The sequence below is a fragment of the Cetorhinus maximus genome, chromosome 31 (assembly GCF_964194155.1).
Source record: "Cetorhinus maximus chromosome 31, sCetMax3.hap1.1, whole genome shotgun sequence".
NCBI classification, from domain to species: domain Eukaryota; kingdom Metazoa; phylum Chordata; class Chondrichthyes; order Lamniformes; family Cetorhinidae; genus Cetorhinus; species Cetorhinus maximus.
In genome coordinates, this window is record NC_135909.1 from 4,759,439 (window position 1) to 4,783,206 (window position 23,768).

General features: G+C 56.8%; 2 protein-coding genes across 2 annotated transcripts in view; both read left to right on the plus strand.

Moving 5' to 3' along the window:
* The window catches only part of nrxn2b (neurexin 2b), a 1,731,499-nt gene that overhangs the window by 764,155 nt on the left and 943,576 nt on the right, over positions 1 to 23,768 (plus strand). The window lies entirely within an intron of this gene.
* The window catches only part of LOC144670204 (uncharacterized), a 242,057-nt gene that overhangs the window by 125,923 nt on the left and 92,366 nt on the right, over positions 1 to 23,768 (plus strand). Inside the window, 1 exon segment of the mRNA XM_078532690.1 lies at positions 16,998 to 17,053. Coding sequence (XP_078388816.1) covers positions 16,998 to 17,053 — 56 coding nt within the window.

A 23,768-nucleotide genomic window follows, 5' to 3' on the forward strand; every position in this document is an offset into this window, starting at 1 on the left:
CCACTTCAGGTTCCAGTCTCACTCCAGGTTCCAGTCTCACTCCAAGTTCCAGGCTCACTCCTGGTTCCAGTCCCACTCCAGGTTCCAGTCTCACTCCAGGTTTCAGTCTCACTCAAGGTTGCAGTCTCACTCCAGGTTTCAGTCTCACTCCAGGTTCCAGTCTCACTCCAGGTTTCAGTCTCACTCAAGGTTGCAGTCTCACTCCAGGTTCCAGTCTCACTCCAGGTTCCAGTCCCACTCGAGGTTCGAGTCCAACTCCAGGTTCGAGTCCCGCTCCAGGTTCCAGTTCCTCTCCAGTTTTCACTCCGAGTCCAGTTTCGACTCCCACTCCATGTTCCAGTCCCACTGCAGGTTCTAGTCCCACTCCAGTTTCCAGTCCCACTCCAGGTTCCTGTCTCACTTCAGGTTCCAGTCTCACTCCAGTTTCCAGTCCCACTCCAGGTTCCAGCACCACTCCAGCTTCCAGTGTCACTCCAGGTTCCAGTCCCACTCCAGCTTCCAGTCTCACTCCAGCTTCCAGTCTCACTCCAGGTTCCAGTCACATTCCAGGTTCCAGTCTCACTCCAGGTTCCAGTCCCTCTCCAGTAACCAGTTCCACTGCATTTTCCAGTCCCACTCCAGATTCCAGTCCCACTCCAGATTCCAGTCCCACTCCAGTTCCTGGCCCACTTCAGGTTCCAGTCTCACACCAGGTTCCAATCCCACTCCAGGTTCCAGTCTCACTCCAGGTTCCAGTCTCACTCAAGGTTCCAGTCCCACTCCAGGTTTCAGTCCCGCTCCAGGTTCCAGTCCCACTCCAGGTTCCAGTCCCTCTCCAGATTCCAGTCCGAGTGCAGATTCGACTCCCACTCCAGGTTCCAGTCGCATTCCAGGTTCCAGTCCCACTCCAGGTTCCAGTCCCACTCCAGGTTCCAGTCCCACTCCAGGTTCCGGTCCGACTCCAGGTTCCAGTCCCACTCCAGGTTCCAGTCCCACTCCAGGTTCCAGTCCCTCTTCAGGTTCTAGTCCCACTCCAGGTTCCAGTCCCTCTCCAGGTTCCAGTCCCTCTCCAGGTTCCAGTCCACTCCAGGTTCCAGTCCATCTCCAGGCTCATGTCTCACTCCAGGTTCCAGTCCTACTCCAGGAGCCAGTCTCCATCCAGGTTAGTGTCTCATTGCCGGAGCGAATCCCTCTCCAGGTCGACTCCCACTCCAGGTTCCAGTCCCACTCCAGGTTCCAGTCTCACTCCAGGTTCCAGTCTCACTCCAGTTTCCAGTCTCACTCCAGGTTCCAGTCCCACTCCAGGTTCCAGTCTCACTACAGGTTCGAGTCCTTCTCCAGGTTCCAGCTCCCTCTCCAGGTTCCAGTCCCACTCCAGGTTCCAGTCTCACTCCAGGTTCCAGTCTCAATCCAGGTTCCAGTCTCACTCCAGTTTCCACTCCTACTCCATGTTCCAGTCTCACTCCAGGTTCCAGTCTCACTCCAGGGTCCACTCCCACTCCAGGTTCCAGTCTCACTACAGGTTCGAGTCTTTCTCCAGGTTCCAGCTCCCTCTCCAGGTTCCAGTCCCACTCCAGGTTCCAGTCTCACTCCAGGTTCCAGTCCCACTCGAGGTTCCAGTCCCACTCCAGTTCCAAGTCCCACTCCAGGTCCCATTCTCACTCCAGCTTCCTGGCCCACTTCAGGTTCCAGTCTCACTCCAGGTTCCAGTCCCACTCCAGATTCCAGTCTCACTGCAGGTTCCAGTCCCTCTCCACGTTCCAGTCCCACTCCAGTTTTCAGTCCAAATCCAGGTTCCGGTCCAAATCCAGGTTCCAGTCTTACTCCAGGTTCCAGCCCCTCTCCAGGTTCCAGTCCCTCTCCAGGTTCCAGTCTCACTCTAGGTTCCAGTCACACTCCAGGTTCCAGTCTCACTCCAGGTTCCAATCTCACTCCAGTTTCCAGTCCCACTCCAGGTTCCAGTCCCTCTCCTGGTTCCAGTCCAACCCCAGGTTCCAGTCCCTCTCCAGGATCCAGTCTCACTCTAGGTTCCAGTCCCACTCCAGGTTCCAGTCTCACTCCAGGTTCCAGTCTCACTCCAGTTTCCAGTCCCACTCCAGGTTCCAGTCCCTCTCCAGGTTCCAGTCCCACTCCAGGTTCCAGTCCCTCTCCAGGTTCCAGTCTCACTCCAGGTTCCAGTCCCTCTCCAGGTTCCAGTCCCACTCCAGGTTCGTGTCTGACTTCAGGTTCGAATCCGACTCCAAGTTCCAGTCCCACTCCAGGTTCCTTTCTCACTCCAGGTTCCAGTCCCACTCCAGGTTCCAGTCCCTCTCCAGATTCCAGTACCACTCCAGGTTCGTGTCTCACTCCAGGTTCCAGTCCCTCTCCAGGTTCCAGTGCCACTCCAGGTTCCAGTCTCACTCCAGGTTCCAGTCCCACTCCAGGTTCCAGCCTCACTCCAGGTTCCAGTTTTACTCCAGGTTCCTGGCCCACTCCAGGTTGCAGTCTCACTCCAGGTTCCAGTTCCACTCAAGATTCCAGTCTCACTCCAGGTTCCAGTCTCTCTCCACGTTTCAGTCCCACTCCAGTTTCCAGTCCCACTCCAGGTTCCAGTCCCACTCCAGGTTCCAGTCTTACTCCAGGTTCCAGCCCCTCTCCAGGTTCCAGTCCCTCTCCAGGGTCCAGTCTCACTCCAGGATCCAGTCCCACTCCAGGTTCCAGTCTCACTTCAGGTTCCAGTCTTACTCCAGGTTCCAGTCCCACTCCAGGTTCCAGTCCCACTCCAGGTTCCAGTACCACTCCAGGTTCGTGTCTCACTCCAGGTTCTAGTCCCACTCCAGGTTCCAGTCCCATTCCAGTTTCCAGTCCCACTCCAGGTTCCAGTCATTTTCCAGGTTCCAGTCTCACTCCAGGTTCCGGTCCGACTCCAGGTTCCAGTCCCACTCCAGGTTCCGGTTTCACTCCAGGTTCCAGTCCCTCTCCAGGTTCTAGTCCCTCTCTAGGTTCCAGTCCCTCTCCAGGTTCCAGTCCCACTCGAGGTTCCAGTCCCACTCCAGTTCCAAGTCCCACTCCAGGTCCCATTCTCACTCCAGCTTCCTGGCCCACTTCAGGTTCCAGTCTCACTCCAGGTTCCAGTCCCACTCCAGATTCCAGTCTCACTGCAGGTTCCAGTCCCTCTCCACGTTCCAGTCCCACTCCAGTTTTCAGTCCAAATCCAGGTTCCGGTCCAAATCCAGGTTCCAGTCTTACTCCAGGTTCCAGCCCCTCTCCAGGTTCCAGTCCCTCTCCAGGTTCCAGTCTCACTCTAGGTTCCAGTCACACTCCAGGTTCCAGTCTCACTCCAGGTTCCAATCTCACTCCAGTTTCCAGTCCCACTCCAGGTTCCAGTCCCTCTCCTGGTTCCAGTCCAACCCCAGGTTCCAGTCCCTCTCCAGGATCCAGTCTCACTCTAGGTTCCAGTCCCACTCCAGGTTCCAGTCTCACTCCAGGTTCCAGTCTCACTCCAGTTTCCAGTCCCACTCCAGGTTCCAGTCCCTCTCCAGGTTCCAGTCCCACTCCAGGTTCCAGTCCCTCTCCAGGTTCCAGTCTCACTCCAGGTTCCAGTCCCTCTCCAGGTTCCAGTCCCACTCCAGGTTCGTGTCTGACTTCAGGTTCGAATCCGACTCCAAGTTCCAGTCCCACTCCAGGTTCCTTTCTCACTCCAGGTTCCAGTCCCACTCCAGGTTCCAGTCCCTCTCCAGATTCCAGTACCACTCCAGGTTCGTGTCTCACTCCAGGTTCCAGTCCCTCTCCAGGTTCCAGTGCCACTCCAGGTTCCAGTCTCACTCCAGGTTCCAGTCCCACTCCAGGTTCCAGCCTCACTCCAGGTTCCAGTTTTACTCCAGGTTCCTGGCCCACTCCAGGTTCCAGTCTCACTCCAGGTTCCAGTCCCACTCAAGATTCCAGTCTCACTCCAGGTTCCAGTCTCTCTCCACGTTTCAGTCCCACTCCAGTTTCCAGTCCCACTCCAGGTTCCAGTCCCACTCCAGGTTCCAGTCTTACTCCAGGTTCCAGCCCCTCTCCAGGTTCCAGTCCCTCTCCAGGGTCCAGTCTCACTCCAGGATCCAGTCCCACTCCAGGTTCCAGTCTCACTTCAGGTTCCAGTCCCACTCCAGGTTCCAGTCTCACTCCAGGTTCCAGTCTCACTCCAGTTTCCAGTCTCACTCCAGGTTCCAGTCCCACTCCAGGTTCCAGTCTCACTACAGGTTCGAGTCCTTCTCCAGGTTCCAGCTCCCTCTCCAGGTTCCAGTCCCACTCCAGGTTCCAGTCTCACTCCAGGTTCCAGTCTCAATCCAGGTTCCAGTCTCACTCCAGTTTCCACTCCTACTCCATGTTCCAGTCTCACTCCAGGTTCCAGTCTCACTCCAGGGTCCACTCCCACTCCAGGTTCCAGTCTCACTACAGGTTCGAGTCTTTCTCCAGGTTCCAGCTCCCTCTCCAGGTTCCAGTCCCACTCCAGGTTCCAGTCTCACTCCAGGTTCCAGTCCCACTCGAGGTTCCAGTCCCACTCCAGTTCCAAGTCCCACTCCAGGTCCCATTCTCACTCCAGCTTCCTGGCCCACTTCAGGTTCCAGTCTCACTCCAGGTTCCAGTCCCACTCCAGATTCCAGTCTCACTGCAGGTTCCAGTCCCTCTCCACGTTCCAGTCCCACTCCAGTTTTCAGTCCAAATCCAGGTTCCGGTCCAAATCCAGGTTCCAGTCTTACTCCAGGTTCCAGCCCCTCTCCAGGTTCCAGTCCCTCTCCAGGTTCCAGTCTCACTCTAGGTTCCAGTCACACTCCAGGTTCCAGTCTCACTCCAGGTTCCAATCTCACTCCAGTTTCCAGTCCCACTCCAGGTTCCAGTCCCTCTCCTGGTTCCAGTCCAACCCCAGGTTCCAGTCCCTCTCCAGGATCCAGTCTCACTCTAGGTTCCAGTCCCACTCCAGGTTCCAGTCTCACTCCAGGTTCCAGTCTCACTCCAGTTTCCAGTCCCACTCCAGGTTCCAGTCCCTCTCCAGGTTCCAGTCCCACTCCAGGTTCCAGTCCCTCTCCAGGTTCCAGTCTCACTCCAGGTTCCAGTCCCTCTCCAGGTTCCAGTCCCACTCCAGGTTCGTGTCTGACTTCAGGTTCGAATCCGACTCCAAGTTCCAGTCCCACTCCAGGTTCCTTTCTCACTCCAGGTTCCAGTCCCACTCCAGGTTCCAGTCCCTCTCCAGATTCCAGTACCACTCCAGGTTCGTGTCTCACTCCAGGTTCCAGTCCCTCTCCAGGTTCCAGTGCCACTCCAGGTTCCAGTCTCACTCCAGGTTCCAGTCCCACTCCAGGTTCCAGCCTCACTCCAGGTTCCAGTTTTACTCCAGGTTCCTGGCCCACTCCAGGTTGCAGTCTCACTCCAGGTTCCAGTTCCACTCAAGATTCCAGTCTCACTCCAGGTTCCAGTCTCTCTCCACGTTTCAGTCCCACTCCAGTTTCCAGTCCCACTCCAGGTTCCAGTCCCACTCCAGGTTCCAGTCTTACTCCAGGTTCCAGCCCCTCTCCAGGTTCCAGTCCCTCTCCAGGGTCCAGTCTCACTCCAGGATCCAGTCCCACTCCAGGTTCCAGTCTCACTTCAGGTTCCAGTCTTACTCCAGGTTCCAGTCCCACTCCAGGTTCCAGTCCCACTCCAGGTTCCAGTACCACTCCAGGTTCGTGTCTCACTCCAGGTTCTAGTCCCACTCCAGGTTCCAGTCCCATTCCAGTTTCCAGTCCCACTCCAGGTTCCAGTCATTTTCCAGGTTCCAGTCTCACTCCAGGTTCCGGTCCGACTCCAGGTTCCAGTCCCACTCCAGGTTCCGGTTTCACTCCAGGTTCCAGTCCCTCTCCAGGTTCTAGTCCCTCTCTAGGTTCCAGTCCCTCTCCAGGTTCCAGTCCCACTCGAGGTTCCAGTCCCACTCCAGTTCCAAGTCCCACTCCAGGTCCCATTCTCACTCCAGCTTCCTGGCCCACTTCAGGTTCCAGTCTCACTCCAGGTTCCAGTCCCACTCCAGATTCCAGTCTCACTGCAGGTTCCAGTCCCTCTCCACGTTCCAGTCCCACTCCAGTTTTCAGTCCAAATCCAGGTTCCGGTCCAAATCCAGGTTCCAGTCTTACTCCAGGTTCCAGCCCCTCTCCAGGTTCCAGTCCCTCTCCAGGTTCCAGTCTCACTCTAGGTTCCAGTCACACTCCAGGTTCCAGTCTCACTCCAGGTTCCAATCTCACTCCAGTTTCCAGTCCCACTCCAGGTTCCAGTCCCTCTCCTGGTTCCAGTCCAACCCCAGGTTCCAGTCCCTCTCCAGGATCCAGTCTCACTCTAGGTTCCAGTCCCACTCCAGGTTCCAGTCTCACTCCAGGTTCCAGTCTCACTCCAGTTTCCAGTCCCACTCCAGGTTCCAGTCCCTCTCCAGGTTCCAGTCCCACTCCAGGTTCCAGTCCCTCTCCAGGTTCCAGTCTCACTCCAGGTTCCAGTCCCTCTCCAGGTTCCAGTCCCACTCCAGGTTCGTGTCTGACTTCAGGTTCGAATCCGACTCCAAGTTCCAGTCCCACTCCAGGTTCCTTTCTCACTCCAGGTTCCAGTCCCACTCCAGGTTCCAGTCCCTCTCCAGATTCCAGTACCACTCCAGGTTCGTGTCTCACTCCAGGTTCCAGTCCCTCTCCAGGTTCCAGTGCCACTCCAGGTTCCAGTCTCACTCCAGGTTCCAGTCCCACTCCAGGTTCCAGCCTCACTCCAGGTTCCAGTTTTACTCCAGGTTCCTGGCCCACTCCAGGTTCCAGTCTCACTCCAGGTTCCAGTCCCACTCAAGATTCCAGTCTCACTCCAGGTTCCAGTCTCTCTCCACGTTTCAGTCCCACTCCAGTTTCCAGTCCCACTCCAGGTTCCAGTCCCACTCCAGGTTCCAGTCTTACTCCAGGTTCCAGCCCCTCTCCAGGTTCCAGTCCCTCTCCAGGGTCCAGTCTCACTCCAGGATCCAGTCCCACTCCAGGTTCCAGTCTCACTTCAGGTTCCAGTCTTACTCCAGGTTCCAGTCCCACTCCAGGTTCCAGTCCCACTCCAGGTTCCAGTACCACTCCAGGTTCGTGTCTCACTCCAGGTTCTAGTCCCACTCCAGGTTCCAGTCCCATTCCAGTTTCCAGTCCCACTCCAGGTTCCAGTCATTTTCCAGGTTCCAGTCTCACTCCAGGTTCCGGTCCGACTCCAGGTTCCAGTCCCACTCCAGGTTCCGGTCCCACTCCAGGTTCCAGTCCCTCTCCAGGTTCTAGTCCCTCTCCAGGTTCCAGTCCCTCTCCAGGTTCCAGTCTCACTCCAGGTTCCAGTCCCACTCCAGGTTCCAGTCCCTCTCCAGGTTCCAGTCCATTCCAGGTTCCAGTCCATCTCCTGGCTCATATCTCACTCCAGGTTCCAGTCCTACTCCAGGAGCCAGTCTCCTTTCAGGTTAGTCTCTCACTCCCGTAGCGACTCCCTCTCCAGGTCGACTCCCACTCCAGGTTCCAGTCCCACTCCAGGTTCCAGTCTCACTCCAGGTTCCAGTCTCACTCCAGGTTCCAGTCTCAATCCAGGTTCCATTCTCAATCCAGGTTCCAGTCTCACTCCAGTTTCCACTCCCACTCCATGTTCCAGTCTCTCTCCAGGTTCCAGTCTCACTCCAGGTTCCAGTCTCACTACAGGTTCCAGTCTCACTATAGGTTCGAGTCTTTCTCCAGGTTCCAGCTCCCACTCCAGGTTCCAGTCCCACTCCAGGTTCCAGTCTCACTCCAGGTTCCAGTCTCAATCGAGGTTCCAGTCTCACTCCAGTTTCCACTCCCACTCCATGTTCCAGTCTCACTCCAGGTTCCAGTCTCACTCCAGGGTCCACTCCCACTCCAGGTTCCAGTCTCACTCCAGGTTCCAGTCCCACTCCAGGTTCCAGTCCCACTCCAGTTCCAAGTCCCACTCCAGGTCCCAGTCTCACTCCAGCTTCCTGGCCCACTTCAGGTTCCAGTCTCACTCCAGGTTCCAGTCTCACTCCAGGTTCCGGTCCCACTCCAGGTTCCAGTCCCTCTCCAGGTTCTAGTCCCTCTCCAGGTTCCAGTCCCTCTCCAGGTTCCAGTCCATTCCAGGATCCAGTCCATCTCCTGGCTCATATCTCACTCCAGGTTCCAGTCCTACTCCAGGAGCCAGTCTCCATCCAGGTTAGTGTCTCACTCCAGGTTCCAGTCCCACTCCAGGTTCCAGTCCCACTCCAGGTTCCAGTCTCACTCCAGGTTCGTGTCTCACTCCAGGTTCCAGTCCCACCCCAGGTTCAAGTCCCATTCCAGTTTCCAGTCCCACTCCAGGTTCCAGTCATTTTCCATGTTCCAGTCTCACTCCAGGTTCCGGTCCGACTCCAGGTTCCAGTCCCACTCCAGGTTCCGGTCCCACTCCAGGTTCCAGTCCCTCTCCAGGTTCTAGTCCCTCTCCTGGTTCCAGTCCCTCTCCACGTTCCAGTCCACTCCAGGTTCCAGTCCATCTACAGGCTCATATCTCACTCCAGGTTCCAGTCCTACTCCAGGAGCCAGTCTCCATCCAGGTTAGTGTCTCACTCCCGGAGCGACTCCATCTCCAGGTCGACTCCCACTCCAGGTTCCAGTCCCACTCCAGGTTCCAGTCTCACTCCAGGTTCCAGTCTCACTCCAGGTTCCAGTCTCAATCCAGGTTCCAGTCTCACTCCAGTTTCCACTCCCACTCCAGGTTCCAGTCCCACTCCAGGTTCCAGTCTCACTACAGGTTCGAGTCTTTCTCCAGGTTCCAGCTCCCTCTCCAGGTTCCAGTCCCACTCCAGGTTCCAGTCTAACTCCAGGTTCCAGTCTCAATCCAGGTTCCAGTCTCACTGCAGTTTCCAATCCCACTCCATGTTCCAGTCTCACTCCAGGTTCCACTCTCACTCCAGGGTCCACTCCCACTCCAGGTTCCAGTCCCACTCCAGGTTCCAGTCTCACTCCAGGGTCCAGTCCCACTCCAGGTTCCAGTCCCACTCCAGTTCCAAGTCCAACTCCAGGTCCCAGTCTCACTCCAGCTTCCTGGCCCACTTCAGGTTCCAGTCTCACTCCAGGTTCCAGTCCCACTCCAGATTCCAGTCTCACTGCAGGTTCCAGTCCCTCTCCACGTTCCAGTCCCACTCCAGTTTTCAGTCCAACTCCAGGTTCCAGTCCAAATCCAGGTTCCAGTCTTACTCCAGGTTCTAGCCCCTCTCCAGGTTCCAGTCGCATTCCAGGTTCCAGTCCCACTCCAGGTTCCAGTCCCACTCCAGGTTCCAGTCAAACTCCAGGTTCCGGTCCGACTCCAGGTTCCAGTCCCACTCCAGGTTCCAGTCCCACTCCAGGTTCCAGTCCCTCTTCAGGTTCTAGTCCCACTCCAGGTTCCAGTCCCTCTCCAGGTTCCAGTCCCTCTCCAGGTTCCAGTCCACTCCAGGTTCCAGTCCATCTCCAGGCTCATGTCTCACTCCAGGTTCCAGTCCTACTCCAGGAGCCAGTCTCCATCCAGGTTAGTGTCTCATTGCCGGAGCGAATCCCTCTCCAGGTCGACTCCCACTCCAGGTTCCAGTCCCACTCCAGGTTCCAGTCTCACTCCAGGTTCCAGTCTCACTCCAGTTTCCAGTCTCACTCCAGGTTCCAGTCCCACTCCAGGTTCCAGTCTCACTACAGGTTCGAGTCTTTCTCCAGGTTCCAGCTCCCTCTCCAGGTTCCAGTCCCACTCCAGGTTCCAGTCTCACTCCAGGTTCCAGTCTCAATCCAGGTTCCAGTCTCACTCCAGTTTCCACTCCTACTCCATGTTCCAGTCTCACTCCAGGTTCCAGTCTCACTCCAGGGTCCACTCCCACTCCAGGTTCCAGTCTCACTACAGGTTTGAGTCTTTCTCCAGGTTCCAGCTCCCTCTCCAGGTTCCAGTCCCACTCCAGGTTCCAGTCTCACTCCAGGTTCCAGTCCCACTCGAGGTTCCAGTCCCACTCCAGTTCCAAGTCCCACTCCAGGTCCCATTCTCACTCCAGCTTCCTGGCCTACTTCAGGTTCCAGTCTCACTCCAGGTTCCAGTCCCACTCCAGATTCCAGTCTCACTGCAGGTTCCAGTCCCTCTCCACGTTCCAGTCCCACTCCAGTTTTCAGTCCAAATCCAGGTTCCGGTCCAAATCCAGGTTCCAGTCTTACTCCAGGTTCCAGCCCCTCTCCAGGTTCCAGTCCCTCTCCAGGTTCCAGTCTCACTCTAGGTTCCAGTCACACTCCAGGTTCCAGTCTCACTCCAGGTTCCAATCTCACTCCAGTTTCCAGTCCCACTCCAGGTTCCAGTCCCTCTCCTGGTTCCAGTCCAACCCCAGGTTCCAGTCCCTCTCCAGGATCCAGTCTCACTCCAGGTTCCAGTCCCTCTCCAGGTTCCAGTCCCACTCCAGGTTCGTGTCTGACTTCAGGTTCGAATCCGACTCCAAGTTCCAGTCCCACTCCAGGTTCCTTTCTCACTCCAGGTTCCAGTCCCACTCCAGGTTCCAGTCCCTCTCCAGATTCCAGTACCACTCCAGGTTCGTGTCTCACTCCAGGTTCCAGTCCCTCTCCAGGTTCCAGTGCCACTCCAGGTTCCAGTCTCACTCCAGGTTCCAGTCGCACTCCAGGTTCCAGCCTCACTCCAGGTTCCAGTTTTACTCCAGGTTCCTGGCCCACTCCAGGTTCCAGTCCCTCTCCAGGGTCCAGTCTCACTCCAGGATCCAGTCCCACTCCAGGTTCCAGTCTCACTTCAGGTTCCAGTCTTACTCCAGGTTCCAGTCCCACTCCAGGTTCCAGTCCCACTCCAGGTTCCAGTACCACTCCAGGTTCGTGTCTCACTCCAGGTTCTAGTCCCACTCCAGGTTCCAGTCCCATTCCAGTTTCCAGTCCCACTCCAGGTTCCAGTCATTTTCCAGGTTCCAGTCTCACTCCAGGTTCCGGTCCGACTCCAGGTTCCAGTCCCACTCCAGGTTCCGGTCCCACTCCAGGTTCCAGTCCCTCTCCAGGTTCTAGTCCCTCTCCAGGTTCCAGTCCCTCTCCAGGTTCCAGTCTCACTCCAGGTTCCAGTCCCACTCCAGGTTCCAGTCCCTCTCCAGGTTCCAGTCCATTCCAGGTTCCAGTCCATCTCCTGGCTCATATCTCACTCCAGGTTCCAGTCCTACTCCAGGAGCCAGTCTCCTTTCAGGTTAGTCTCTCACTCCCGTAGCGACTCCCTCTCCAGGTCGACTCCCACTCCAGGTTCCAGTCCCACTCCAGGTTCCAGTCTCACTCCAGGTTCCAGTCTCACTCCAGGTTCCAGTCTCAATCCAGGTTCCATTCTCAATCCAGGTTCCAGTCTCACTCCAGTTTCCACTCCCACTCCATGTTCCAGTCTCTCTCCAGGTTCCAGTCTCACTCCAGGTTCCAGTCTCACTACAGGTTCCAGTCTCACTATAGGTTCGAGTCTTTCTCCAGGTTCCAGCTCCCACTCCAGGTTCCAGTCCCACTCCAGGTTCCAGTCTCACTCCAGGTTCCAGTCTCAATCGAGGTTCCAGTCTCACTCCAGTTTCCACTCCCACTCCATGTTCCAGTCTCACTCCAGGTTCCAGTCTCACTCCAGGGTCCACTCCCACTCCAGGTTCCAGTCTCACTCCAGGTTCCAGTCCCACTCCAGGTTCCAGTCCCACTCCAGTTCCAAGTCCCACTCCAGGTCCCAGTCTCACTCCAGCTTCCTGGCCCACTTCAGGTTCCAGTCTCACTCCAGGTTCCAGTCTCACTCCAGGTTCCGGTCCCACTCCAGGTTCCAGTCCCTCTCCAGGTTCTAGTCCCTCTCCAGGTTCCAGTCCCTCTCCAGGTTCCAGTCCATTCCAGGATCCAGTCCATCTCCTGGCTCATATCTCACTCCAGGTTCCAGTCCTACTCCAGGAGCCAGTCTCCATCCAGGTTAGTGTCTCACTCCAGGTTCCAGTCCCACTCCAGGTTCCAGTCCCACTCCAGGTTCCAGTCTCACTCCAGGTTCGTGTCTCACTCCAGGTTCCAGTCCCACCCCAGGTTCAAGTCCCATTCCAGTTTCCAGTCCCACTCCAGGTTCCAGTCATTTTCCATGTTCCAGTCTCACTCCAGGTTCCGGTCCGACTCCAGGTTCCAGTCCCACTCCAGGTTCCGGTCCCACTCCAGGTTCCAGTCCCTCTCCAGGTTCTAGTCCCTCTCCTGGTTCCAGTCCCTCTCCACGTTCCAGTCCACTCCAGGTTCCAGTCCATCTACAGGCTCATATCTCACTCCAGGTTCCAGTCCTACTCCAGGAGCCAGTCTCCATCCAGGTTAGTGTCTCACTCCCGGAGCGACTCCATCTCCAGGTCGACTCCCACTCCAGGTTCCAGTCCCACTCCAGGTTCCAGTCTCACTCCAGGTTCCAGTCTCACTCCAGGTTCCAGTCTCAATCCAGGTTCCAGTCTCACTCCAGTTTCCACTCCCACTCCAGGTTCCAGTCCCACTCCAGGTTCCAGTCTCACTACAGGTTCGAGTCTTTCTCCAGGTTCCAGCTCCCTCTCCAGGTTCCAGTCCCACTCCAGGTTCCAGTCTAACTCCAGGTTCCAGTCTCAATCCAGGTTCCAGTCTCACTGCAGTTTCCAATCCCACTCCATGTTCCAGTCTCACTCCAGGTTCCACTCTCACTCCAGGGTCCACTCCCACTCCAGGTTCCAGTCCCACTCCAGGTTCCAGTCTCACTCCAGGGTCCAGTCCCACTCCAGGTTCCAGTCCCACTCCAGTTCCAAGTCCAACTCCAGGTCCCAGTCTCACTCCAGCTTCCTGGCCCACTTCAGGTTCCAGTCTCACTCCAGGTTCCAGTCCCACTCCAGATTCCAGTCTCACTGCAGGTTCCAGTCCCTCTCCACGTTCCAGTCCCACTCCAGTTTTCAGTCCAACTCCAGGTTCCAGTCCAAATCCAGGTTCCAGTCTTACTCCAGGTTCTAGCCCCTCTCCAGGTTCCAGTCGCATTCCAGGTTCCAGTCCCACTCCAGGTTCCAGTCCCACTCCAGGTTCCAGTCAAACTCCAGGTTCCGGTCCGACTCCAGGTTCCAGTCCCACTCCAGGTTCCAGTCCCACTCCAGGTTCCAGTCCCTCTTCAGGTTCTAGTCCCACTCCAGGTTCCAGTCCCTCTCCAGGTTCCAGTCCCTCTCCAGGTTCCAGTCCACTCCAGGTTCCAGTCCATCTCCAGGCTCATGTCTCACTCCAGGTTCCAGTCCTACTCCAGGAGCCAGTCTCCATCCAGGTTAGTGTCTCATTGCCGGAGCGAATCCCTCTCCAGGTCGACTCCCACTCCAGGTTCCAGTCCCACTCCAGGTTCCAGTCTCACTCCAGGTTCCAGTCTCACTCCAGTTTCCAGTCTCACTCCAGGTTCCAGTCCCACTCCAGGTTCCAGTCTCACTACAGGTTCGAGTCTTTCTCCAGGTTCCAGCTCCCTCTCCAGGTTCCAGTCCCACTCCAGGTTCCAGTCTCACTCCAGGTTCCAGTCTCAATCCAGGTTCCAGTCTCACTCCAGTTTCCACTCCTACTCCATGTTCCAGTCTCACTCCAGGTTCCAGTCTCACTCCAGGGTCCACTCCCACTCCAGGTTCCAGTCTCACTACAGGTTTGAGTCTTTCTCCAGGTTCCAGCTCCCTCTCCAGGTTCCAGTCCCACTCCAGGTTCCAGTCTCACTCCAGGTTCCAGTCCCACTCGAGGTTCCAGTCCCACTCCAGTTCCAAGTCCCACTCCAGGTCCCATTCTCACTCCAGCTTCCTGGCCTACTTCAGGTTCCAGTCTCACTCCAGGTTCCAGTCCCACTCCAGATTCCAGTCTCACTGCAGGTTCCAGTCCCTCTCCACGTTCCAGTCCCACTCCAGTTTTCAGTCCAAATCCAGGTTCCGGTCCAAATCCAGGTTCCAGTCTTACTCCAGGTTCCAGCCCCTCTCCAGGTTCCAGTCCCTCTCCAGGTTCCAGTCTCACTCTAGGTTCCAGTCACACTCCAGGTTCCAGTCTCACTCCAGGTTCCAATCTCACTCCAGTTTCCAGTCCCACTCCAGGTTCCAGTCCCTCTCCTGGTTCCAGTCCAACCCCAGGTTCCAGTCCCTCTCCAGGATCCAGTCTCACTCTAGGTTCCAGTCCCACTCCAGGTTCCAGTCTCACTCCAGGTTCCAGTCTCACTCCAGTTTCCAGTCCCACTCCAGGTTCCAGTCCCTCTCCAGGTTCCAGTCCCACTCCAGGTTCCAGTCCCTCTCCAGGTTCCAGTCTCACTCCAGGTTCCAGTCCCTCTCCAGGTTCCAGTCCCACTCCAGGTTCGTGTCTGACTTCAGGTTCGAATCCGACTCCAAGTTCCAGTCCCACTCCAGGTTCCTTTCTCACTCCAGGTTCCAGTCCCACTCCAGGTTCCAGTCCCTCTCCAGATTCCAGTACCACTCCAGGTTCGTGTCTCACTCCAGGTTCCAGTCCCTCTCCAGGTTCCAGTGCCACTCCAGGTTCCAGTCTCACTCCAGGTTCCAGTCCCACTCCAGGTTCCAGCCTCACTCCAGGTTCCAGTTTTACTCCAGGTTCCTGGCCCACTCCAGGTTCCAGTCTCACTCCAGGTTCCAGTCCCACTCAAGATTCCAGTCTCACTCCAGGTTCCAGTCTCTCTCCACGTTTCAGTCCCACTCCAGTTTCCAGTCCCACTCCAGGTTCCAGTCCCACTCCAGGTTCCAGTCTTACTCCAGGTTCCAGCCCCTCTCCAGGTTCCAGTCCCTCTCCAGGGTCCAGTCTCACTCCAGGATCCAGTCCCACTCCAGGTTCCAGTCTCACTTCAGGTTCCAGTCTTACTCCAGGTTCCAGTCCCACTCCAGGTTCCAGTCCCACTCCAGGTTCCAGTACCACTCCAGGTTCGTGTCTCACTCCAGGTTCTAGTCCCACTCCAGGTTCCAGTCCCATTCCAGTTTCCAGTCCCACTCCAGGTTCCAGTCATTTTCCAGGTTCCAGTCTCACTCCAGGTTCCGGTCCGACTCCAGGTTCCAGTCCCACTCCAGGTTCCGGTCCCACTCCAGGTTCCAGTCCCTCTCCAGGTTCTAGTCCCTCTCCAGGTTCCAGTCCCTCTCCAGGTTCCAGTCTCACTCCAGGTTCCAGTCCCACTCCAGGTTCCAGTCCCTCTCCAGGTTCCAGTCCATTCCAGGTTCCAGTCCATCTCCTGGCTCATATCTCACTCCAGGTTCCAGTCCTACTCCAGGAGCCAGTCTCCTTTCAGGTTAGTCTCTCACTCCCGTAGCGACTCCCTCTCCAGGTCGACTCCCACTCCAGGTTCCAGTCCCACTCCAGGTTCCAGTCTCACTCCAGGTTCCAGTCTCACTCCAGGTTCCAGTCTCAATCCAGGTTCCATTCTCAATCCAGGTTCCAGTCTCACTCCAGTTTCCACTCCCACTCCATGTTCCAGTCTCTCTCCAGGTTCCAGTCTCACTCCAGGTTCCAGTCTCACTACAGGTTCCAGTCTCACTATAGGTTCGAGTCTTTCTCCAGGTTCCAGCTCCCACTCCAGGTTCCAGTCCCACTCCAGGTTCCAGTCTCACTCCAGGTTCCAGTCTCAATCGAGGTTCCAGTCTCACTCCAGTTTCCACTCCCACTCCATGTTCCAGTCTCACTCCAGGTTCCAGTCTCACTCCAGGTTCCAGTCTCACTCCAGTTTCCAGTCTCACTCCAGGTTCCAGTCCCACTCCAGGTTCCAGTCTCACTACAGGTTCGAGTCTTTCTCCAGGTTCCAGCTCCCTCTCCAGGTTCCAGTCCCACTCCAGGTTCCAGTCTCACTCCAGGTTCCAGTCTCAATCCAGGTTCCAGTCTCACTCCAGTTTCCACTCCTACTCCATGTTCCAGTCTCACTCCAGGTTCCAGTCTCACTCCAGGGTCCACTCCCACTCCAGGTTCCAGTCTCACTACAGGTTTGAGTCTTTCTCCAGGTTCCAGCTCCCTCTCCAGGTTCCAGTCCCACTCCAGGTTCCAGTCTCACTCCAGGTTCCAGTCCCACTCGAGGTTCCAGTCCCACTCCAGTTCCAAGTCCCACTCCAGGTCCCATTCTCACTCCAGCTTCCTGGCCTACTTCAGGTTCCAGTCTCACTCCAGGTTCCAGTCCCACTCCAGATTCCAGTCTCACTGCAGGTTCCAGTCCCTCTCCACGTTCCAGTCCCACTCCAGTTTTCAGTCCAAATCCAGGTTCCGGTCCAAATCCAGGTTCCAGTCTTACTCCAGGTTCCAGCCCCTCTCCAGGTTCCAGTCCCTCTCCAGGTTCCAGTCTCACTCTAGGTTCCAGTCACACTCCAGGTTCCAGTCTCACTCCAGGTTCCAATCTCACTCCAGTTTCCAGTCCCACTCCAGGTTCCAGTCCCTCTCCTGGTTCCAGTCCAACCCCAGGTTCCAGTCCCTCTCCAGGATCCAGTCTCACTCTAGGTTCCAGTCCCACTCCAGGTTCCAGTCTCACTCCAGGTTCCAGTCTCACTCCAGTTTCCAGTCCCACTCCAGGTTCCAGTCCCTCTCCAGGTTCCAGTCCCACTCCAGGTTCCAGTCCCTCTCCAGGTTCCAGTCTCACTCCAGGTTCCAGTCCCTCTCCAGGTTCCAGTCCCACTCCAGGTTCGTGTCTGACTTCAGGTTCGAATCCGACTCCAAGTTCCAGTCCCACTCCAGGTTCCTTTCTCACTCCAGGTTCCAGTCCCACTCCAGGTTCCAGTCCCTCTCCAGATTCCAGTACCACTCCAGGTTCGTGTCTCACTCCAGGTTCCAGTCCCTCTCCAGGTTCCAGTGCCACTCCAGGTTCCAGTCTCACTCCAGGTTCCAGTCCCACTCCAGGTTCCAGCCTCACTCCAGGTTCCAGTTTTACTCCAGGTTCCTGGCCCACTCCAGGTTCCAGTCTCACTCCAGGTTCCAGTCCCACTCAAGATTCCAGTCTCACTCCAGGTTCCAGTCTCTCTCCACGTTTCAGTCCCACTCCAGTTTCCAGTCCCACTCCAGGTTCCAGTCCCACTCCAGGTTCCAGTCTTACTCCAGGTTCCAGCCCCTCTCCAGGTTCCAGTCCCTCTCCAGGGTCCAGTCTCACTCCAGGATCCAGTCCCACTCCAGGTTCCAGTCTCACTTCAGGTTCCAGTCTTACTCCAGGTTCCAGTCCCACTCCAGGTTCCAGTCCCACTCCAGGTTCCAGTACCACTCCAGGTTCGTGTCTCACTCCAGGTTCTAGTCCCACTCCAGGTTCCAGTCCCATTCCAGTTTCCAGTCCCACTCCAGGTTCCAGTCATTTTCCAGGTTCCAGTCTCACTCCAGGTTCCGGTCCGACTCCAGGTTCCAGTCCCACTCCAGGTTCCGGTCCCACTCCAGGTTCCAGTCCCTCTCCAGGTTCTAGTCCCTCTCCAGGTTCCAGTCCCTCTCCAGGTTCCAGTCTCACTCCAGGTTCCAGTCCCACTCCAGGTTCCAGTCCCTCTCCAGGTTCCAGTCCATTCCAGGTTCCAGTCCATCTCCTGGCTCATATCTCACTCCAGGTTCCAGTCCTACTCCAGGAGCCAGTCTCCTTTCAGGTTAGTCTCTCACTCCCGTAGCGACTCCCTCTCCAGGTCGACTCCCACTCCAGGTTCCAGTCCCACTCCAGGTTCCAGTCTCACTCCAGGTTCCAGTCTCACTCCAGGTTCCAGTCTCAATCCAGGTTCCATTCTCAATCCAGGTTCCAGTCTCACTCCAGTTTCCACTCCCACTCCATGTTCCAGTCTCTCTCCAGGTTCCAGTCTCACTCCAGGTTCCAGTCTCACTACAGGTTCCAGTCTCACTATAGGTTCGAGTCTTTCTCCAGGTTCCAGCTCCCACTCCAGGTTCCAGTCCCACTCCAGGTTCCAGTCTCACTCCAGGTTCCAGTCTCAATCGAGGTTCCAGTCTCACTCCAGTTTCCACTCCCACTCCATGTTCCAGTCTCACTCCAGGTTCCAGTCTCACTCCAGGGTCCACTCCCACTCCAGGTTCCAGTCTCACTCCAGGTTCCAGTCCCACTCCAGGTTCCAGTCCCACTCCAGTTCCAAGTCCCACTCCAGGTCCCAGTCTCACTCCAGCTTCCTGGCCCACTTCAGGTTCCAGTCTCACTCCAGGTTCCAGTCTCACTCCAGGTTCCGGTCCGACTCCAGGTTCCAGTCCCTCTCCAGGTTCTAGTCCCTCTCCAGGTTCCAGTCCCTCTCCAGGTTCCAGTCCATTCCAGGATCCAGTCCATCTCCTGGCTCATATCTCACTCCAGGTTCCAGTCCTACTCCAGGAGCCAGTCTCCATCCAGGTTAGTGTCTCACTCCAGGTTCCAGTCCCACTCCAGGTTCCAGTCCCACTCCAGGTTCCAGTCTCACTCCAGGTTCGTGTCTCACTCCAGGTTCCAGTCCCACCCCAGGTTCAAGTCCCATTCCAGTTTCCAGTCCCACTCCAGGTTCCAGTCATTTTCCATGTTCCAGTCTCACTCCAGGTTCCGGTCCGACTCCAGGTTCCAGTCCCACTCCAGGTTCCGGTCCCACTCCAGGTTCCAGTCCCTCTCCAGGTTCTAGTCCCTCTCCTGGTTCCAGTCCCTCTCCACGTTCCAGTCCACTCCAGGTTCCAGTCCATCTACAGGCTCATATCTCACTCCAGGTTCCAGTCCTACTCCAGGAGCCAGTCTCCATCCAGGTTAGTGTCTCACTCCCGGAGCGACTCCATCTCCAGGTCGACTCCCACTCCAGGTTCCAGTCCCACTCCAGGTTCCAGTCTCACTCCAGGTTCCAGTCTCACTCCAGGTTCCAGTCTCAATCCAGGTTCCAGTCTCACTCCAGTTTCCACTCCCACTCCAGGTTCCAGTCCCACTCCAGGTTCCAGTCTCACTACAGGTTCGAGTCTTTCTCCAGGTTCCAGCTCCCTCTCCAGGTTCCAGTCCCACTCCAGGTTCCAGTCTAACTCCAGGTTCCAGTCTCAATCCAGGTTCCAGTCTCACTGCAGTTTCCAATCCCACTCCATGTTCCAGTCTCACTCCAGGTTCCACTCTCACTCCAGGGTCCACTCCCACTCCAGGTTCCAGTCCCACTCCAGGTTCCAGTCTCACTCCAGGGTCCAGTCCCACTCCAGGTTCCAGTCCCACTCCAGTTCCAAGTCCAACTCCAGGTCCCAGTCTCACTCCAGCTTCCTGGCCCACTTCAGGTTCCAGTCTCACTCCAGGTTCCAGTCCCACTCCAGATTCCAGTCTCACTGCAGGTTCCAGTCCCTCTCCACGTTCCAGTCCCACTCCAGTTTTCAGTCCAACTCCAGGTTCCAGTCCAAATCCAGGTTCCAGTCTTACTCCAGGTTCTAGCCCCTCTCCAGGTTCCAGTCCCTCTCCTGGTTCCAGTCTCACTCTAGGTTCCAGTCCCACTCCAGGTTCCAGTCTCACTCCAGGTTCCAGTCTCACTCCAGTTTCCAGTCCCACTCCAGGTTCCAGTACCTCTCCTGGTTCCAGTCCAACCCCAGGTTCCAGTCCCTCTCCAGGATCCAGTCTCACTCTAGGTTCCAGTCCCACTCCAGGTTCCAGTCTCACTCCAGGTTCCAGTCTCACTCCAGTTTCCAGTCCCACTCCAGGTTCCAGTCCCTCTCCAGGTTCCAGTCCCACTCCAGGTTCCAGTCCCTCTCCAGGTTCCAGTCTCACTCCAGGCTCCAATCCCTCTAGAGGTTCCAGTCCCACTCCGGGTTCCAATCTCACTCCAGCTTCCAGTCCCACCCCAGGTTCCAGTCCCTCTCCAGGTTCCAGTCTCACTCCAGGTTCCAGTCCCTCTCCAGGTTCCAGTCCCTCTCCAGGTTCCAGTCCATTCCAGGATCCAGTCCATCTCCTGGCTCATATCTCACTCCAGGTTCCAGTCCTACTCCAGGAGCCAGTCTCCATCCAGGTTAGTGTCTCACTCCAGGTTCCAGTCCCACTCCAGGTTCCAGTCCCACTCCAGGTTCCAGTCTCACTCCAGGTTCGTGTCTCACTCCAGGTTCCAGTCCCACCCCAGGTTCCAGTCCCATTCCAGTTTCCAGTCCCACTCCAGGTTCCAGTCATTTTCCATGTTCCAGTCTCACTCCAGGTTCCGGTCCGACTCCAGGTTCCAGTCCCACTCCAGGTTCCGGTCCCACTCCAGGTTCCAGTCCCTCTCCAGGTTCTAGTCCCTCTCCTGGTTCCAGTCCCTCTCCACGTTCCAGTCCACTCCAGGTTCCAGTCCATCTACAGGCTCATATCTCACTCCAGGTTCCAGTCCTACTCCAGGAGCCAGTCTCCATCCAGGTTAGTGTCTCACTCCCGGAGCGACTCCATCTCCAGGTCGACTCCCACTCCAGGTTCCAGTCCCACTCCAGGTTCCAGTCTCACTCCAGGTTCCAGTCTCACTCCAGGTTCCAGTCTCAATCCAGGTTCCAGTCTCACTCCAGTTTCCACTCCCACGCCAGGTTCCAGTCCCACTCCAGGTTCCAGTCTCACTACAGGTTCGAGTCTTTCTCCAGGTTCCAGCTCCCTCTCCAGGTTCCAGTCCCACTCCAGGTTCCAGTCTCACTCCAGGTTCCAGTCCCTCTCCAGGTTCCAGTCCCACTCCAGGTTCCAGTCCCTCTCCAGGTTCCAGTCTCACTCCAGGCTCCAATCCCTCTAGAGGTTCCAGTCCCACTCCGGGTTCCAATCTCACTCCAGCTTCCAGTCCCACCCCAGGTTCCAGTCCCTCTCCAGGTTCCAGTCTCACTCCAGGTTCCAGTCCCTCTCCAGGTTCCAGTCCCACTCCAGGTTCGTGTCTGACTTCAGGTTCGAATCCGACTCCAAGTTCCAGTCCCACTCGAGGTTCCTTTCTCACTCCAGGTTCCAGTCCCACTCCAGGTTCCAGTCCCACTCCAGATTCCAGTACCACTCCAGGTTCGTGTCTCACTCCAGGTTCCAGTCCCTCTCCAGGTTCCAGTGCCACTCCAGGTTCCAGTCTCACTCCAGGTTCCAGTCCCACTCCAGGTTCCAGCCTCACTCCAGGTTCCAGTTTTACTCCAGGTTCCTGGCCCACTCCAGGTTCCAGTCTCACTCCAGGTTCCAGTCCCACTCAAGATTCCAGTCTCACTCCAGGTTCCAGTCCCTCTCCACGTTTCAGTCCCACTCCAGTTTCCAGTCCCACTCCAGGTTCCAGTCCCACTCCAGGTTCCAGTCTTACTCCAGGTTCCAGCCCCTCTCCAGGTTCCAGTCCCTCTCCAGGGTCCAGTCTCACTCCAGGATCCAGTCCCACTCCAGGTTCCAGTCTCACTCCAGCTTCCAGTCTTACTCCAGGTTCCAGTCCCACTCCAGGTTCCAGTCCCACTCCAGGTTCCAGTACCACTCCAGGTTCGTGTCTCACTCCAGGTTCTAGTCCCACTCCAGGTTCCAGTCCCATTCCAATTTCCAGTCCCACTCCAGGTTCCAGTCATTTTCCAGGTTCCAGTCTCACTCCAGGTTCCGGTCCGACTCCAGGTTCCAGTCCCACTCCAGGTTCCGGTCCCACTCCAGGTTCCAGTCCCTCTCCAGGTTCTAGTCCCTCTCCAGGTTCCAGTCCCTCTCCAGGTTCCAGTCCATTCCAGGTTCCAGTCCATCTCCTGGCTCATATCTCACTCCAGGTTCCAGTCCTACTCCAGGAGCCAGTCTCCTTTCAGGTTAGTCTCTCACTCCCGTAGCAACTCCCTCTCCAGGTCGACTCCCACTCCAGGTTCCAGTCCAACTCCAGGTTCCAGTCTCACTCCAGGTTCCAGTCTCACTCCAGGTTCCAGTCTCAATCCAGGTTCCAGTCTCAATCCAGGTTCCAGTCTCACTCCAGTTTCCACTCCCACTCCATGTTCCAGTCTCACTCCAGGTTCCAGTCTCAATCCAGGTTCCAGTCCCTCTCCAGGTTCCAGTCTCACTACAGGTTCCAGTCTCACTATAGGTTCGAGTCTTTCTCCAGGTTCCAGCTCCCACTCCAGGTTCCAGTCCCACTCCAGGTTCCAGTCTCACTCCAGGTTCCAGTCTCAATCGAGGTTCCAGTCTCACTCCAGTTTCCACTCCCACTCCATGTTCCAGTCTCACTCCAGGTTCCAGTCTCACTCCAGGGTCCACTCCCACTCCAGGTTCCAGTCTCACTCCAGGTTCCAGTCCCACTCCAGGTTCCAGTCCCACTCCAGTTCCAAGTCCCACTCCAGGTCCCAGTCTCACTCCAGCTTCCTGGCCCACTTCAGGTTCCAGTCTCACTCCAGGTTCCAGTCTCACTCCAGGTTCCGGTCCCACTCCAGGTTCCAGTCCCTCTCCAGGTTCTAGTCCCTCTCCAGGTTCCAGTCCCTCTCCAGGTTCCAGTCCATTCCAGGTTCCAGTCCATCTCCTGGCTCATATCTCACTCCAGGTTCCAGTCCTACTCCAGGAGCCAGTCTCCATCCAGGTTAGTGTCTCACTCCAGGTTCCAGTCCCACTCCAGGTTCCAGTCCCACTCCAGGTTCCAGTCTCACTCCAGGTTCGTGTCTCACTCCAGGTTCCAGTCCCACTCCAGGTTCCAGTCCCATTCCAGTTTCCAGTCCCACTCCAGGTTCCAGTCATTTTCCATGTTCCAGTCTCACTCCAGGTTCCGGTCCGACTCCAGGTTCCAGTCCCACTCCAGGTTCCGGTCCCACTCCAGGTTCCAGTCCCTCTCCACGTTCCAGTCCACTCCAGGTTCCAGTCCATCTACAGGCTCATATCTCACTCCAGGTTCCAGTCCTACTCCAGGAGCCAGTCTCCATCCAGGTTAGTGTCTCACTCCCGGAGAGACTCCATCTCCAGGTCGACTCCCACTCCAGGTTCCAGTCCCACTCCAGGTTCCAGTCTCACTCCAGGTTCCAGTCTCAATCCAGGTTGCAGTCTCACTCCAGTTTCCACTCCCACTCCAGGTTCCAGCCCCACTCCAGGTTCCAGTCTCACTACAGGTTCGAGTCTTTCTCCAGGTTCCAGCTCCCTCTCCAGGTTCCAGTCCCACTCCAGGTTCCAGTCTCACTCCAGGTTCCAGTCTCAATCCAGGTTCCAGTCTCACTGCAGTTTCCACTCCCACTCCATGTTCCAGTCTCACTGCAGGTTCCACTCTCACTCCAGGGTCCACTCCCACTCCAGGTTCCAGTCCCACTCCAGGTTCCAGTCTCACTCCAGGGTCCAGTCCCACTCCAGGTTCCAGTCCCACTCCAGTTCCAAGTCCCACTCCAGGTCCCAGTCTCACTCCAGCTTCCTGGCCCACTTCAGGTTCCAGTCTCACTCCAGGTTCCAGTCCCACTCCAGATTCCAGTCTCACTGCAGGTTCCAGTCCCATTCCACGTTCCAGTCCCACTCCAGTTTCCAGTCCAACTCCAGGTTCCGGTCCAAATCCAGGTTCCAGTCTTACTCCAGGTTCCAGCCCCTCTCCAGGTTCCAGTCCCTCTCCAGGTTCCAGTCTCACTCTAGGTTCCAGTCCCACTCCAGGTTCCAGTCTCACTCCAGGTTCCAGTCTCACTCCAGTTTCCAGTCCCACTCCAGGTTCCAGTCCCTCTCCTGGTTCCAGTCCAACCCCAGGTTCCAGTCCCTCTACTGGTTCTAGTCTCACTCCAGGTTCCAGTCCCTCTCCAGGTTCCAGTCTCACTCCAGGCTCCAATCCCTCTATGGTTCCAGTCCCACTCCGGGTTCCAATCTCACTCCAGCTTCCAGTCCCACCCCAGGTTCCAGTCCCTCTCCAGGTTCCAGTCTCACACCAGGTTCCAGTCCCTCTCCAGGTTCCAGTCTCACACCAGGTTCCAGTCCCTCTCCTGGTTCGACTCCCACTCCATGTTCCAGTCCCACTCCAGGTTCCAGTACCA